At 35.4% G+C, this 18686-nt stretch overlaps 1 protein-coding gene across 4 annotated transcripts; it reads left to right on the top strand.

The window, feature by feature from the left end:
• Window positions 1–1086: 1086 nt before the first annotated feature.
• On the top strand, window positions 1087–17324 carry Plc21C (Phospholipase C at 21C). Of its 4 annotated transcripts, none has more exons than XM_077429999.1 (21): window positions 1087–1650; window positions 6526–6672; window positions 9364–9501; window positions 9571–9704; window positions 9785–9970; window positions 10045–10239; window positions 10316–10498; window positions 11590–11852; window positions 11926–12104; window positions 12193–12451; window positions 12827–12984; window positions 13065–13207; window positions 13287–13515; window positions 13586–13765; window positions 13850–14003; window positions 14075–14349; window positions 14424–14713; window positions 14799–15000; window positions 16273–16407; window positions 16534–16653; window positions 16731–17324. In XM_077429999.1, the coding sequence occupies exons 1-21, from the start codon at window positions 1465–1467 to the stop codon at window positions 16818–16820; spliced, it is 3846 nt and encodes a 1281-aa protein (XP_077286125.1). In that variant the 5' UTR covers window positions 1087–1464; the 3' UTR covers window positions 16821–17324. The 4 variants fall into 4 exon arrangements, with proteins under 4 accessions (XP_077286125.1, XP_077286123.1, XP_077286124.1 ...); XM_077429997.1 differs by having other exon boundaries at window positions 14781–15000; XM_077429998.1 differs by having other exon boundaries at window positions 11926–12110.
• The last annotated feature ends 1362 nt before the right edge of the window (window positions 17325–18686 follow it).

The raw sequence follows: 18686 nt of genomic DNA, 5'->3' as shown, positions 1-18686 counted from the left end.
TTTCGATGTGCACAGATGCAATTATTAAAATGGTAATTATTAAAATTGAGTTGGATCTTTCTGGCGTGTTTTTAATAATTTAATAAGGAAAAATTCGGAACTAAAGTATCAGAAGCACAGAACGTATACAGGGTAGGTGTCGGAACTTTGGGTAGATTTAGCTTAGTGTAAGTGCGAGCAGTGCGTACGCATGAGGTACACGTGTCGTTAATCTGTGGTTCAGTCTGTCTGGCGCTCTTCGATCGTTTGCACCGCATCGGACCAGTTATCCCGTGACCAATTTTTGGGTGTGACCAGTTTTAGTGTGACGGGTGACGACGTGTGACCGGTTCACATATGACTAGTAGTCCGTTTACCTACCAAAATAAGCCCCTACAGAAACAGGAATAAATATAAATAAACATGTAACGCGACGTTCTCCCGAGTGTCCCTTCAGTTGGTAACGGTAGTAATCTTTAGGGTGGCACCAGTGATTTTACCGCGCCAACCCGATACTCCTGTAGAGCAGTATCGAGAGCATCTCTCTCTACAGCCAGCCGTCAGCCGGGAAGGACCTCCCTATCCAGCATCTCCGCCGAGCGTCTTCAGAGACGCCCAGAGATCGCCATCTTGTGTCCACACGAGGCAGTACGGAGTTTGTCTCCTGCCTCCCCCTCTCGCTGCTGTGACCTGACCAGCGGTGCTTCAACGAGAAGACGACCGCAGAGCCAGCTCTCCCGACCACGAGGAAGCTGTTATCAACGACGACGATTTGCAGTCAGGAACCTCCCCGACTATATACATAATACTATCCCAAGGTTAGTCCACGTTTCCATAGAACTCGACCCTTGGAAGAACGACGTAAACGCCCTCTAGATCTTCCATCGCGAGATCAGATAAGCGCGCGTAAATCCGTTCGTTACAAACAAGAATAAATAAATATCAGGGCTCGGGCTCGTTCTCGACGGTTCTGTCCGTCCCCGCAGTCCTGTCAACATGAACTCCACAGGCTGCCCCACTTTTGTCGCGATTTTTTCCAGATTTGAACCCCCCCCCCCCTCCCATGTAGACTTGAGAGTATGTCCCTCTTCCCCCCTCCCCCTCGTCGGGCTTGCCGTGTTGAGTGGATTGCAGAGCGCGCGTATCAGTCGCCGGGCGAAATATTGATAAGGAGTGACAATTCTGACACTCGCATAGACGGCGGGAGCGGGAGCGGAGACGCGACAGGCGGTGCGCGGGGTCGGGGGCGGGGGTCGCCTTTCGGGGCCGCGCACCACCACCACCACCACTACTACTACCACTACACTACCACCACCACCACTCACTCTCCTCACATCACTCTCCTCACATCACATCAATCTCCTCACATCACATCATTGTCCACACCACACCACACCACACACCACACACACACACACACACACACACACACACTAGCGCTCACACCCACTCACTCAAACCACCGCTCGCACTCCTCTCGCAGCCATGGAAGACGAGGACGCGAAGAGTTGTGCTCCCGCAGTCACGGCAGTCGCCGCAGTCCCCGCAGTCCCCGCAGTCACCGCAGTCACCAGCTCCAGCTCCAGCTACAGCTCGGCCGCCACCAGACTGCGCCCTCCCAACGTCTCTCCTCACTTCGTAGCCGGCGAGAAGTTCATCAAGTGGGACGAGGTCATTCTCTTTTCTCTTCTCATCTTCACTGTCTTCCACCCGAAAGGCCAACTTACTTTTTGCGCAATCGATCGATTTCTTTCATAGATCCCGTTTGCGCAATCGATCCTGGTCTACTTGGCCGAAAAATTAATCGATCGATTTTTTACAATTTTTTATTTTTATATCGAAAGAAAATCAAATATGATAATAAAAAGAGGAAGTGCCACTTCCGGTCGACTTGTAAACTTACAACGTAACTTATTGTGTGTTTTTTTTTTAGAATTCTTTTATTATTCATAAATTATGCTCAATACATTATACATCTGTTTTGATCTACATATATAGTGATCATTGTCTGTTTTGCAGGCTATTTTTATTCTTGTTAGTATTTATTGTGTTATTGTATTTTTTTTATGTATACAACAGGGCAGCTCAACCTTTTCTGTAACTGCAACTCGAGCCATTTCTATCGAATTTCTATCCCTTTGAATGCTGATCAAAACGCCGATTGGCGTTTTGCTGACAAGCTCATAGGCCTGCTAAACGCCGATAGGCGTTGTAAATTTTGCATGTAGAAAGTAAACAAGAATAGTACCTGCAAAGCCTTGAAAGGTAGCATTAAAAAAATGCTATGAACATGGGTCGTGTAATTCGTGTCAACGTTTATAAAAACTCGCTTATACCAGAATTTTTTTAATTTATAACCATAGCAGAATTTCCCGATGGAAATCTCTAACTGCCACGTATTTTAGCGTGTGGCTTGGAATTTAAATTGTGAGCATTAATTACATTTTACCAACAATGAAGAAGATGGAACTAGTTTTGGAAAAAATATATATTTATTAATAGACTTTTTTGTTTATTTTATATTGCAAAATATATTAGATAGTCTGAATACACCTTTACAAAACTCGAAACCCTTGGCAGTAGTTATCTAGGGTTTGTTTAGATTAGCTATAATTTTTATACCTACTTTCTATTGAATTTTTAAATAATTCCAATTGGAAATGTTGGCGAAATTTTCAGCGTGGCAGGCTTTCAAAAGAAAAGTCAGAAAGGTTAATAACTATAGATAAATTGAATCCGATGAAAATCTTGCAAGCATCAACCGTTTAAAAATCAGATTGCAGATTGTTAAAATAAAAAGTAAAATACGTTTTTTTGTTGCAAAATCGATATAACGGAATTTTAATGACACCTTATAAACCATAATCATAATGAAAATTAAATTTTCTACTATCGTGACTTTACTTGAGATTGTCGGTACAACATTTTGATATTGGTCAATAATCAGTGCTTATATTTCATTACCAGATTAAATTCTACAACTAAATCATCAAATTGTGTTCAAAAATACATTTGAAAAATTCGATTAAGATTCACTAAGCGTATTTTTCGCCCATGGAGAGTATTTAGAGAAGCAATAAATAAACATAGATGACAATACATTTTACATCTATTTTGATCTACATATACATAGTGATCATAGTGTATATGATCTATGTACACTATAGTACATAGTGATCATTGTCTATTTTACAGACTATTTTTATTCTTCTTAGTATTTATTGTATTATTTTATTTTTATGTATACATAAGGGCAGCTCAACCTTTTCATAGTTGTGATTTACTTATTTCTACAAAAAATACAACCCGATCTACTAATATGCATAGGGGGGGGGGGGGGGGTGTATAATAGTATTTTCTATAGTTTACAAATATAGAACGTTTATTGAACATTTCAATAGAAAAAAGTATAATCGCATAGAAAAAATATTACAATAGATAAAGTATTATTAACGAGATTGTTGACCCTGCCAAGATTTCTCAATATTTAATAATATATATGGCATTATAAAGTAATGTGACGAAATTATTATTCAGTATATTCTCTTTTTTACCATAGCTGACTGAATTAATTTGTTTTTCTTTTTGCTTATATTAGTTTAATTATTTCAAATGACTTAGGGATGTTAAATTTTTGTGTTTAATATGCATATTTTTACCCCCCCCCCCCTCTCTCGATTTGATATGCGAAAATTTTCTGTTGAAATTCTTCAGATTTCAGTTTATTGACTACAATATAAAGATAACGTCGAAATTATGGTGTGACTCATTTAACAGTTTGTTTTTAAGTTTATGAATGAAATATCTTGGTTTATGTATATGAATATAGTTTCCTTTTTATCCCCATTTCAAAGCCACTCTTTCGACATGTATTGTGTTTGGAAAATACTGAATTTGAGAATGTGTATGTGTTTCAAAAGTTCGACTCGGTGTCAGAGGTCCCAAAGATCAATTTTTTGTTTAAATTTATAGTTTCCATATAAAATTTTCAAGTAGAGTTCAGAAAAAACATACCGTTTTTTTATTACATTTTTTATCACAAATCTAGTGCATTAATATCAAGAAAAATTGTTTCCTTTTAATTTACATATGTATGTGTATTATCTAGTAAATGTATTAACAAATAAGCGTAAATTGTCAGCAGGTCTACTGGATGATATTTAACGAGAAAAAAATAACTTCAATAAGCTAAATATTCACTTCTGAATTCAAATTCATGTTGTATCTATGTCATTCAGTGGTTTTACAAAGATTTCCGGAAAGCCTTTACATATCCAAGATTTAAAATTTCCAGAAACCTGTTGCTTTTTGTCTTCATAAATAGATTTTCGCTCACTAGCAACGAGTTTTCAACTTCTTGGTATTAGAATATTTTCAAGAAAAGATAAATGCGAGTTTAACAGCTTGTTCTTGAAATCTTAATAATAGATCTAGAGATTGAATATTCAATTTTTCATTTATTGACCTGAAACAATTTAGTAGGGGAGGCGTTCGCCTCAAGGCCCCTGATTTGATAAAAAAAATTTTTTTGATGGATTATTATATTTTTTCTACACGGATTCAATACCACATAATAAAAGTTCAATCACTTTAATGCTCACATTTCCAAGCAGCTTATACTTGCACTTATTTACAGCAGGAATTTCAGCTTGAACTTGTTGCGCAAATATCGTTTTACTTTCATTGTTTCCTCAAAATATCGATAGTAAAAGTCAACGAGTGTTTATGCGCGCACGTACGAATTTCCGAAAATGCATTAAATACGGCTTTTATCCTCATTCAGAGGGGGGGGGGGGTATTAAGACCTGGCCCTTTTTGTAATACTTTGCTATAGATGAATTGAATCGTGCAAGCATCAATCGCTTAAAATAAAAAGTAAAATACGTTTTTTTTTTTGCGAAATCGATGAAACGGAAATTTTATAACACCACTGCATATGTGACTTATTCTGAATAAACTATTATCATAATGAAAATTATATTTCCGACTATCAGAATTTCACTATCGTGGCTCTACTAGAGAGATTGTCGGTATAACATTCTGACATTGGTGAATAATAAATGCTTATATTTCATTACCAGATTAAATTCTACAACTAAATCATCGCATTGTGTTCAAAAATACATTTGCAAAATTCATTAACCCTTTGAGTGCTGACGTCTTTTCTGTGGAAAGCGGAAAATTTCTCCAACATTTCCAACTAGAATTATTTAGAAATCCAATATAAAGCAGGTATAAAATTTGTAGCTAATCCAAACAAACCCTAGATAACTACCGCTGAGGATTTATAGATTTGTAAAGGTGTGTTTAGACTCTTTAATATATCTTGCAACAATATAAAATAAACAAAAAAAGTCTATTAATGAATGTATTTTTCAAAAACTACTTCCATCTTCTTCATTGTTGTTAAAATGTAATGCTCAAATTTTAAATGTCAAGCCACGATCTTAAGTACTCAGCAGTTGAGGATTTCCATCGGGAAATTCTGCTATGGTTATAAATTCGGAAATTCCGGTGTAAACCAGTCTTTATAAACGTTGACAAATGAATGACACGGATTACACGACCCATGTTCAATGCACTTTTTTTTCAATGCTACCTGGAAAGGCTTAGCGGGTAGTATTCTTATTTACTTTGTATTTATCGGCGTTTTTCAGTTCCGTGGACTTGTTGGCAAAACGCCGATCGGTCAATATTCAAAGGTTTAAACGTATTTTTCGCTCATGGAGAGTATTTAGAGAAGCAATAAATAAACGTATATTTAATTACTTATTATAGTATAGATTTAATTACTTATTAATCGCATTTAAAAGTGTACAATATCAGCAAACACGCCGTCAAAACTCCAAGAGACTAATTATGTATTAATTTGATTTAAATCTCTTCGTGTATCATAATATTTAACTATCTCACATGTGTCGCTTTTGATTGATATATGTGTGTTGACCAAATTAAGAAATGAAAACGTAAACATGGTGGATTTTCGTTACGTCTTTACTTTATTTACACTTCACGTCGTTGTTAATTTTATAGGTGTAGGAAAAAGTGCCTTTTAGCACAATTTAATACGGAAAATACACTTAAAGATGCTAACACACCAAATTTGAAGTCGAAATTGACATTGTTAGGTTTTGACCAAGTCAAAAAATAATTTTGCATAATTAATTAGACTGTATATGTGTAGTAATGTAGAAAGTTGGGTTACTAGACTGTAATTGGTTCGATGAACGTGTGATTAAATGTGATGCGTGCTGCTCAAGTGCTAACTCGCTAAACAATCGCAGACCGGAGACACTTACTTGAAAGAATTGGATGGATGATGTTTGCGTTTCTTTTAATACAAGCAATCATTAGGACGGTTTGTTTGATTGGGATGAATGCTAGTTTTTTTTTACTTAGATAACGGCCGGTGCCTACAAACGTGTGTATTACTTCATCACAGTACATGTCTTATCTTTCATTTACTCGGAGGAATTTGTTATACTAAGTTGGTATTTTTGATTTTTTATGTTATTTACCTCTTATTGAATAATATGCCCTTTGTAGGATTCCGGTGCAGGCACTCCGGTGACGTTGAGAATTGACCCCAAAGGTTTTTTCTTGTACTGGATCGACCAAAATCATGAAGTCGATTTGCTGGACATCGCTACGGTCAGGGACGCTAGAACTGGATCGTTTGCGAAAATTCCCAAGGTTTGAACTTTTAATTATATAATATATTGCCAGCAGTATGGCCCGGTGGTTGCGTTTATGTTACGCACCGAGAGGTTACCTGGTTCGATCCTGTGCTAATCTTTAATGCTGCTGGTCAGACGGATATTTGTGACTCCTAGTCGATCTTTTCCTATCAGAGTTTGCCAATTTATCCGATTTCATTGTTTAAATGGTTCCTCCATCAAATTGGCAAAAACCATCCTACCCGCTATGTCACAAATATCTGAATTTAATTTATGTACAATATGTAAAAATTTATATACAAGTCTAAATCCATAGATGTCTCTATGGATTAATTAATTAATTAATTGCACTGAGCAACAAAAAATCACGTTTTTGAGTTACCAGAGCGGAGACTAATCAATCTTTACTAAGTTTGACCCACTGAATTCGAATATGATAATGATTTTTGTTGGTTCACTCTCGTTTACGAAATATGAGCGTTTAAAAATATGTACAATGTTTAGTTTTTTAGCTTTTGCGGTCTTTAACTCAAAATCTAGTATTGTTGTGTTCAAAATGAGTATTGGAATCAATAGTCAGATGTTTTTCCTATTGATTGTAATATTTCACTGCTTTAAAATATTTATAATTAATTATCTAGCGAATTTATAAAGATTAGTTTTTTTATTATTATCTTAATGTACTAACCCGAGCGGTAATTGCGTTAAAAAGGCTTTCTTGGGGTCCATGTTTGTGACGCAGATTGCGTTGGTGCAAGCGAGATGGCAAGTAGTCCACCTCACAGAGTATGGCGGTCGGACAAACTTGAGATTGATTAGTCTTCGCTCTGGTAATTTTTTTTGTTGCTCATTGTTAATTTCGTGTTCTTTAGCCTCTCGAAATACAGTGATTTATGTAATAAAAATGCTGGAATGTTTGTAATTAATTGTCTAGGAAGGTGCATAAGGGTTTACCTGTTAGACCTTTCTGGTATATAGACATCTATGTAAAAATAAAATGTGAATTTTCTCTATTTATAATTTTTTTTACAAGGTTTATATCAGGTTTACTGCGCTAATCGGTCAGACAATATTTCCTTCATTCTTCCGCTCGCTTTAAAAATTTGCCATTTTGCGAGGTTTGGCCACCAATGGGGATTTATGTAAATTGCTTGCGCTATTTCGATGGTGAAATTTAATCGTAATAAACACGTTAAATTTTCAATGTCAAATCTTTATCTCATTTCTTAAGTACATATGTACACTACAATGAATCAGCATTTGAAGTTCTATGACAGATCATCAATTTTGCTACTTCAAATGCTGTTTACTTCCACTCTCTCTCTTTTCGATCGCTCAATACTGAGCATCGTGGTCTGATGGAACGTCTGGCACCTGGCGGACTATTCACTTCCACTCCTGGTACTGGGCCAAGCTGATGATAGCGCACAAAGAGGATCCAGCTGACTCTCTGATCTGATACGGCAATCGTGTGGAGGATCTTCTTTTTGCGCGCGTCCCCTTCACTAATCTGCTTACTATCAGATTCTCATCACTCCTGAGAACATGTCTAAAATACGAAAGAATTCTCTTTCAGCACTCTGTAAAGTCTTTCTGATATTTTATTTTATACATACATATATGTACCAGGAAGGCCTAACAGGCCCCAATGCGCCTTTATGGCCAATTACAATAATAAATAAACAATTATATTTATATCGAGACATCTATGGACAAATTCAATAATACTAACATTTCTAAAATACATACATTTTACAGAGTAGGTAGCATATTTATATATCAGCAAATTTGAGATGCTATAAACTCGAATTTTGCGGGATATAGGAATAGTTGCTTATTTGGTGGAACCGTTTAAATGAAAATCAGATAATTTGGGAAACGATCGACCTGGACTCACATATTCAAGGTCTAGCCAGCAACACTGGATCAGGAAATGAACCCATGACCACTTAGTTAAAAACACTACACGCTGACTACTGAGCTATATAGCCGGTTATGATATGCTAAACTCCTGGAGGATGGACACATTTGTCTGCTTCACAATCTACGGAATGCGTAGAAACACATTTTAATGGCATCCAGGATTCCTCTCCTTCCTCTTCAACGTCCAAGTCTCCGCTCTATATAATGCAATTGGTGTTCGTTTTGTTCATAATGGACTAGTTCTTCGGCTCCATATCCACTACCGACTATGTATGACAATGTATTATAGTTTAGAAATGAAGCATATGATATTTGTAAAAATTCGCATTTTAATGAAAAAACTGCAGAGAATGGGAACCATCATCTTACTTTGTTAAATAATAATGAAATATGCATTTATTATAATTATTTTATTTCATTATTGACATCGCAGTTGTAATATAATTGAATAACCTCGGCGTGGTTGAATATCTACATAAATAATGGTCATTGTTTATCTAGATTAACTTTTTATCAATGGTTAATTTATATTTTCGTTGCACTTAACACTCGCTAAGCATTATAATACTGAAATATTATATTTTACTGATACTGAGTAATATTATACACATATACCACTTATCCTTTCATTTTGGATAAGATAATAGTAATTTATTTTATGGTTGATTAATTTTAATTATAGTATATGGTTAGTTTGTTTATGGCCGTTGTTAAGTCGTAAATAGTCAATTTTGCCATATAAAAATCGTTACCGTATTGAAATTAAAGACTTGTCTTTTTGCAGGATCCGAAACTTAGACAGATTGTCACTATGGGATCTCAAGACACGTTGGAAGAGAAAACTGTCACTATATGTTTTGGAGTTGATTTTGTAAACCTGACATTTGTGAATTTTTGTTGTACTAAGAAGGAAATTGCACAGGTTTACATTTTTTTGTTCTAAAGTGTATTTTATTTTGAATTGTTTTTTTAATGGAAGTTTTTGTCATAGCAATGGACTGATGTAATATTTAATCTGGCGTATAATTTGAGTCTTATAAACAGTCCATCTATAATGTTTTTGCAAAAGGTGCATACAAAGTTATCATTGGACGTGGACAAAGCCGGAAAAATACCGATTAAAAAGTACACATTGTTTTGTAATGCTGTTTTAATATTTGATTTAATATGAAATAAAATTTTAATCGTATTAAAATTTTTTTTAGTATTGTGCGTTTATTTGCACAAAATAAGGAAGATCGAAAAAAGGTCGAGAAAGCGTTGGACGCATCAGGCCTTCCATCTGGTAAAAATGACAATATCAGTCCGTCGAAGTTTCAGTTCGAAGACTTTTTCACGTTTTATAAGAATCTCACACAGCGTACAGAAGTTGAAAAGGTTTTCGAAGATTTGTAAGTCCCGCTTTCTTAGTATGATTACGTCTGAAAATAATTTCTAGTCTCAATATCGACTTCTCATCCTACAGGGTCGGTATAAAACGACGGCTGATGTCCATCTCCCAGTTGGTGGAGTTTTTGAACCGCACTCAACGCGATCCTCGGCTCAATGAGATTCTACATCCGTACGCTAACACGGCTCGAGCAAAAGACCTCATCCACCAGTACGAACCTAATAAGTTTAACGCACAAAAGGGCCAACTGAGCTTCGATGGTTTTTTGAGGTATTGTAGCTTTATGTTTGCACATTAATAATATGCACTTTAAATTGTTACTATGTTATGCATTGTATGATTTTAGATATCTCATGTCGGAAGACAATCCGATCATAGCAAACACTAAGCTGGAACTTTGTGACGATATGGAACAACCTTTGGCACATTACTTCATAAATTCCTCTCACAATACTTACCTCACTGGACATCAGCTCACGGGAAAATCCAGCGTTGAAATATACAGGCAGTGTCTGTTAGCTGGTTGTAGGTCAGTTACACTTTATTGTATTACATACATACATCATATGTGCCATGATTACCCCAAGGCGAAAAATATGGTTAAAATATTTTTGTACAAGCAATTTTTCAAACATAGAATAGAGACATCTATGAACAATCAACAAATGTTTTGATACACGGCAAATTTGTGAGAAACACATTATGTAGGCAGCATTTTTTATACGAATCAACAAATTCTAGATGCTAATAACTCAAATTTGCGAGAAACTGAGGGGGAAGATACTGATTTATTGGATCTGTCATAACAATTAAGCTAGAAAAAGTCGGAAAATTCTAGCAAGAGACAGTCGATCTGTGTTTTTATTGACCCCAAGATCTCGCCAGCAGCATATTTGGCCGGGACTTGAACCCACGATCTCTCTACTGGTATGCAATAGCTATATCAATGCACTACGCTGTGGCATGTAATATCAATAAGTCTTTGTTCAAAATTTAAAATTTTCAGAAATCTGTTAAACATCTTTATAAACAGACTTTTGCTTGCCGAAAAACTTTCAAAAATGATAAAAGCAAGATAAATCATACTGTGCTCTTTGATCGAAATGGAGGAATCTTGGTCTCGAATGTTTAGTTGTTTATTTATTACCCTTGAAACGACATGTTTTATCCATTTTTATACAGCCTTTATGACTTAATACTTAATATTTTATCATAAATTGGACCCAATTAGAACCCCATTGAGCATCTTCTATAAACAACATCATGTTACTGGGGTTATTTAGATCATATTACAACGTTATGAAGTTTAAGAATGCATAATCTATCATTTTTAATATAATTTCATGTCTTTTTATGCTTTCCCATAATCTCAGGCGTATTGAAAAATAATTCAATAACAAAATGTAATTATTTATGAATTGATTAACTGTGATTTAATTATAAATATGTACTGTATGCTTGAAGAAATGGTTTTTTTATATCTACAATACGTATTGCAAGAATTATTTGTTTGAAACTTTTTGTTACGGAAATTGAATGACACCACTAACATTAATACATATGTAATTATAATAAGCTTTGCATATAATTTGCTAAAATTTTCTATCACGTGTCTTTCAGGTGTGTAGAATTGGATTTTTGGAACGGCCGTACTGAAGAACCAGTCATCGTGCATGGTTATACGTTCGTACAAGACATCAGCGCTAAGGACGTACTTGAAGCTATTGCAGAGAGTGCATTCAAAACTTCAGACTTTCCTGTAATTTTGAGCTTCGAAAATCATTGTAATCCTCGACAGCAGGCTAAAATTGCAAACTACTGTCGGGATATTTTCGGAGATATGTTACTCGACAAAGCACTCGAATCTCACGCACTCGAACCTGGTACATAAACTTTCATTCAATACATCATTTTCATTGTATAAAATCTAATTTAATGATTTCAATCCCAATCCAGGTGGCAGTCTACCCCCACCATCGCTATTGAGGCGTAAAATAATAATCAAAAACAAGAAAAAACACCATCATCATCATCACAATAAGAAAGCTCTCACACCTGGAATACCTGAAGATTCCTGCACGGTAGTCGCCCTGCAAGGCAATGGAGATATCGGTGCTACGCATCATGCCCATCAGGTACTGGTATGTTGGATGCTTTTATTTGTTTCATTTTTATATATATGGATGTATGAATTTGGTGTTTATTATTTGTGGTTGGTTACAGCTGACTCGGCAAGGCTCTAAAGATAGTACTGCCTCGTCAGAAACGGACAGTTCGTCCGAAGATGAGGGTGTTAATACTAGCAGTGTGGCGATCGTTGGTGCCACGGATGGTTCTGAAGTTGCCATTGTCGGCATCGGCAGCGTAGCTGCTCCGGGTGATAAAGCTCAACAAGCCCGTGAAACCGAAGCCGGGGCCGAAATATCAGCACTCGTCAACTACGTGCAGCCAGTGCATTTCAATACCTTTGAAATTTCTAAAAGTATGACTATGTTTTGTTTATATAATATAGTTTGGTTCAATCGATAAGCGTGGAAGGATGATATATGAATCTTATCTATATTTTTGAGAATATAAATAGGGGTACGATTTAACTGTACATTTAGAGAAATACCTTGTATTTTAAAAAAAATGTTTGTGAAAAAAAATTTAACTTGACGTTTAAATTGTTCCTATAAAGGGTCATAATCAAGTGGTTTCTCATTTTTCTTGGAATAAATATGTAGTCAAATTTTTCTTATTTCTTAACAGTAATTAAATGCTTCTGCACTTCCATTGTTTATATAATCAATTGATCACTTGTTTTTGGCATATTTCCCCCGTTATAAATAAATATTTATATTATTTTCTTTTTTAGAAAAAAATCGTTTTTACGAGATGTCATCATTTGATGAAAAGCAAGCTACAACGCTTTTGAAAGAAAGACCTATTGAATTTGTTAATTACAATAAGCATCAATTGTCTCGGGTATATCCAGCCGGTACTCGGTTCGACAGTTCCAATTTCATGCCTCAGGTTTTTACACACATAATATGTATATGCGTACTTTTAAATTTGAAACTATTCAGCATTCTGACGATGTTCTATCATCAAAGGTATTTTGGAACGCTGGATGTCAGTTGGTAGCACTAAATTACCAAACTTTAGACTTGGCTATGCAGTTGAATCTGGGAATATTTGAATACAACCTTCGCAGCGGCTATATATTAAAACCAGAGTTTATGAGGCGTAAAGATAGGTATTCAATTCGGACAACTCAATCAATATTTTAATATATGTGAATTTTTCTATAAAATTTGTATTGTATTTTAATATAGGCGTTTGGATCCATTCGCCGAGTCAACAGTTGATGGTATCATCGCTGGTACTGTGTCCGTAACTGTAATATCAGGACAATTTTTAACCGACAAACGTGTGGGAACGTATGTCGAGGTCGACATGTACGGTTTGCCGGCCGATACCGTTCGTAAAAGATTCCGAACTAAAATTGTTCAAAATAATGGTATGAATCCCGTGTATGGTGAAGATCCATTCGTATTCAAGAAGGTTCGTTAATATTTCTGTATGTAAAGTACTGTGTCAGTCGTTAGAATGATTTGATTTTATGTTTTCGTAGGTTGTGTTGCCTGAATTGGCTTCTATCAGACTCGCTGCATATGAAGAAAGTGGTAAATTAATAGGCCATCGTGTATTACCCGTTGTCGGACTGTGTCCTGGATATCGTCATGTCACACTCCGAAATGAACTCAGCCAACCATTGTTGATGACTAGTTTGTTTCTTCTCGTTGTTGTTAAAGTAATTTTTTCATATATAACAAATAAACAATTTATTGGTAGCCGGCATACATTGTAGCATAAAATTTACTATCTTATATTTAAGGATTATGTACCCGATGGCTTATCTGATCTTGCCGAAGCTCTCGCCAATCCCATTAAATATCAAAGTGAGCGTGAAAAACGCGAGCAACAGTTATCGGTGTTGACAGATGATATGGAGACTGAAGGATCTGAAGATCAGTTAGGAAGTGTACCGGGTATAGTAATAATACACGTAATTAGAATTGTCCGATGTAGCAAAACTAGTCTAACGTTTGTGTAATTTCAGCGAGTGTAAAAAAAGACGCAGCGTCTGCTTTGAAACAAGGCAAGGGGGCAAATTGGTCTCCGAGGCATCGAGCCAGCGTGGCTGGAATCACACATCAAGGATCCTTGCAACAGCCGACTCCAGTTCCGCTGGCAGCTGCGTCGTCGTCTCCAAATATTGCAGCTGAACCAGTATCTACGTCTTTAATATCCCCTTCAACAGCGCCTGTACCATCTGCAAGTGTTGACGGCGATAATGATCAAACTACTACTCAAGAAGTCCAAGCAAAAACTATCGTTAGTGTAACATAAAAATCATATTGTAGTTATTGTATGTGTTTACGGTTAAAAAATAATAACTTTGATTACAGTCAACGCTGGACCAATCGCTCAATGTTGCCGCGTGTGGAGAGGCACTTCCTTCCGAGGAGCTGGAGGCGGAATCCTTTGAGCGCGTTATGAACAGTAAAACGGTTAAGGAGAAGAGGGCAGAATTGGAAAAGAAGGTGGAGACATTGAAAAGAAAACATGAGAAAGAGAGAGCTCGTGCACTGCATGGTCATCAACGCTCTTGCGACTTGAGCTCGTCAGATTCAGCTGCTCGACGGACCAAATTTTACATGACCAATAAACTAGTTAAACGTCTTTCTAGTAAAAATATGTATGTGCTGAAGTTTTCCCTATGATACGATTTTTGGTGTAAATTGTTATATTTGTCATTATTGTAGATTAATTTTCTGTATCAGAGATAATTCCAATTCGGATACTTTGGGTGCAACTACAATAGAAGGAGAAGGCGGTTCCGGAAGCTCGGGTGAATCTGGAGCATTGTGGCGGGAACAAGCCAGTCAAATGCAAGAGTTGCGTGAACGTTATCATGAAACAATTTATGCTCAAGCAGATAAATATCTCAAACAATCGCAACAATCACAATTGAAGCTACTTAAGGTAATCTTTTTATATTTTTTTTATTTAATTAGAACTACGTACACATATTTGTAGGCTTTATATTACACATTTTGTTTTGAACTTGTGACACACCAGTTCTACATAGATATACATATCATCATCATCATCATCATCATCTACGGTCATTCGCTATCCACTGCTGGATCCAACACGCTTCTACTCGTCTCTGTTTTGCATAACTCTCATCCATCTCACTCCATATATTTTCCTAACTTCCTTGTGGTCTTCCTTTTACCCTTTTGCATTCTTTCGGGTACCATTCTAGCATTTCTTTTGCCCACCTTTCGTCCATTCTTCTAGCCATGTGGCCCGCTCATTGCCATTTCAATTTCTTCACTCTAGCCAGTTGTCATACTTCTCACTTAAGTATTCCGTTTCCTGTCTTTCCTCGTTATGCCAAGCATACAGTGTTCCATACTTCTTTGAGTGCATTGGACTTTATGTAGCAACTTGGAGTTTCTTATCCATACGTCATCACTGGCAAAACACATTTATCGAAGATCTTTTTCTTCGGGCAAAGTGTCCTTTTTGATTTAAAAACTGCATTCATTCGTCCAAATGCACTCGACCCTTATTTCATACGTCTCTTTATTTATTCTGCTTTACTACCGGACATGTCAATTATTTGACCTAAATATAAATAATTATTTACTGCTTCTACTATTTTCTCATCTAATGAAATGCTATCAGGCATGCGATAACTATTGAACATTAGAGATATAAATATGTAGATATGAAATTCTCGATTTATGAGAACATAATGACCTTGAATCATTCAAATGCGGATGAAAGTCCCATAAAAGTCGCTTCACAGCATTTATTCAACGCAGGTCCACACGGGGCCGTCGCTCACTCCAGAATATCTGATCTACCGTGTGTACCTCCTTTTAAAGGGCAAGTTGCAGAGCTCAGCCTCTGATTCGTTGGCGTGTCTGTTCTTGGCGGACACGTTCGGGTCTGGTCGGTCTAATCTAGCGTACCCATTAATTACGCAAGGACTCGACCAGGTCTGTGAGAACTCCAGCATGTCCATTGTCTAGATACGTATGGGTCCAGTCTATTTCGAATTCCATTAGGCCTGTATGTCCTCTCCCATATTCTCACGTTACAGTTTTTTCATTTTGGGCTAAAATCCTATCCTAACATTTACAATATTGGGTATCGTCTTTTTAGAATGGCCAGGATATGGCAGTCCTAATTTAATGGGTATTTTCCACACATTTTGACTTGTATTTTATTTTTTAATTTTAGGTTCTTTTAGAAAGAGAAACAGATGAAGTTATGAGACGTTTGCAAGCTGCACGCCGTGGAGAAGTCAAAGCATTAGCCAAAGTGCATAAAGATCGGGATGAGCTTGTACGAATCAAAAGAGAAGTCGCATCACAGGTTATTTTATTTTTATTTTTATCACAGGTTATTTTATTGTTATGTTATTTTATTTTTTTATTCGAACTGTAATTTATGTAAATGTTTTTGAATTTTATTTATTTATTTTTTGTTTTAAATCCAAAGGTTGTTGAGCGAGGTGTAGCTGAAAGGTTGAGACTATCCCAGTTATACGAAAAGAGACGAGATGCTTTGACTAGACAGCATGAAAAAGTTCGTCAACAGCTTGTTACTAACAAGGAAAAGGTTCGTTCAAATAATAAAATGTATAGTGTTTGTTTGTGAAAAGTCCTTTTAAAAGTGTGATTTTATTATATTTTTAGGATAAAGCTGCCCTTGTGCAAGAATATGAGAGTCCGTTGAACGCTTTGGACGGAGACAAGAGCATGAGTGATGGCAATGTGCCTCTTTAATCATTCATCCGCTTCTTGCTGGATACATATAGTCACTTGTGTGATTTTCCTTGGCTTTGCACAGTTTGTTGTAATTTCTCAATGGAAAGAAATTATCGAAAGTCACAGACTTTTGTCAAGATGCCGTTATTTTCTATAAAATTATATTTATAGATGGTCGAAAGTCTACTTTGATAATAGATGTCGGAGCTCTCAGGAGATACTCCTTAAAATGAGCAGTACACCTCTATGATCGTAATGTGCAATCTAAAAAAAAAAAAAAATATGTTCACATATTGATTTTGCTGTTTTTTAGTTCTTAAGTGGTGTAACTGTGTATACCTGTCTATTTTAATTAACATTAACTATAAGGGAGCATTTCTAATCAGAAATATATGACTATTATTATTTATTGTTTAAAATCGTGATGTGTAAGTATTTTTTAGTTCGTAAGAATTCTACTCTGTTTTTTGTGGCTCATGACGCTTGACAATTTCCATTTACGTCTTCCCCTAATCATTTTACAAAAAAAAAAGAACAGGATGGTTTTATTGACAGTTGAATTAATTTATTTAGTACATGAATTCTTGCCAAATAAAATTAACCTGGTAATAATCTCATTTTAATATTGGTACGAGTAAAATATTCAAAATTAACGTATGAATCTCATCTCAATTGATCTACATATAAACGTTTATCTTATATAATATATTAAAATATTTTTATTTACCTTTTTAAAATACATGTGTGTATTTTTACAGTGATTCTATTTTTCTGAGATTATTAAATGTTCCAAATAGTATTTGTGGATGAATAATATATATGTAATATGCACAGAATATCTTATAATGTACAAGAGTTTTATATATATATAATATATATGTATGTTTCTGATTTAGATTTTATACTCGACGTGTGTCGCCGAGCTATTTGATAAAACCATCTTAATCGTTCTCTTCCATTTCTTCGCAATTATTTTCTCGTTAGATTTTTTACTATTTATATATGTCGTGAGCCAATTTATCGTAAGATATACACACCCCTTCACAACATTTAGATAATGCATCCTTGTCGTTTGCATACTCACCAATTGTATATAAACGCATGCATGCTTATTCACATATGATGTGTATATTTAAATAATATATGTACTTGTACTTGTTTTTGTTACTCTCTTCAATAGAGTCTTTCGACTATTTCTATTGCAATCTGATTTTGATAATACTCAAACAAAATTGTCTACTGTTTTTTTTTTTTTTTTTAATTATTGTGCAATTTTTATTTCGATGCGTCAGTGTGAAGGGGTGACTTTTTAAAACATACTGCTATCGTTATTTATTGATACTGATATTATATAATATACTTGTAGGCTAACTATTAAAATTAAAATGAAAAAAGTGACATTACAATCATTTTTTTAAGGACCTCGAGTCTGACTATTCAGGTTCATCCTAAATTAAACTTGTTTGGTTTGTGTATATTGAATGTCGTTTTAGGTAATGGTGCTAAGTTTAATGAAAATATAATCTCTACGGACAATTTTGTCACAAATGATTTAACTTTAAATTACATTTACGAAGGGAGCTTGACGTACTTTTATTTATACGTATATATACATATATATATATATATATATTTAAAAATTAAATCACTTGATAAATAAGCACGTCTGTGCATATTTGTGCCGACTTTTAAAGAATAAAACACGTGATTGATGTGCAATAAATTAAAAGAACTGCACCCATTTTTTTATTAATTATATTATATATTAGTCTATGATGTTTATGGTTTTTTTTTTATTATTATTAGTAATATACATACTAAGGCACGTTAAAAGCGGGCTTCTCTCACATCTAGTCATATTACGCTCGTATTTTGTTATATAGG

This window comes from Arctopsyche grandis, chromosome 4 (genome assembly GCF_051622035.1).
Source record: "Arctopsyche grandis isolate Sample6627 chromosome 4, ASM5162203v2, whole genome shotgun sequence".
In the NCBI taxonomy this organism is placed as follows: domain Eukaryota; kingdom Metazoa; phylum Arthropoda; class Insecta; order Trichoptera; family Hydropsychidae; genus Arctopsyche; species Arctopsyche grandis.
This window is presented reverse-complemented; position numbering and strand designations above follow the sequence as displayed.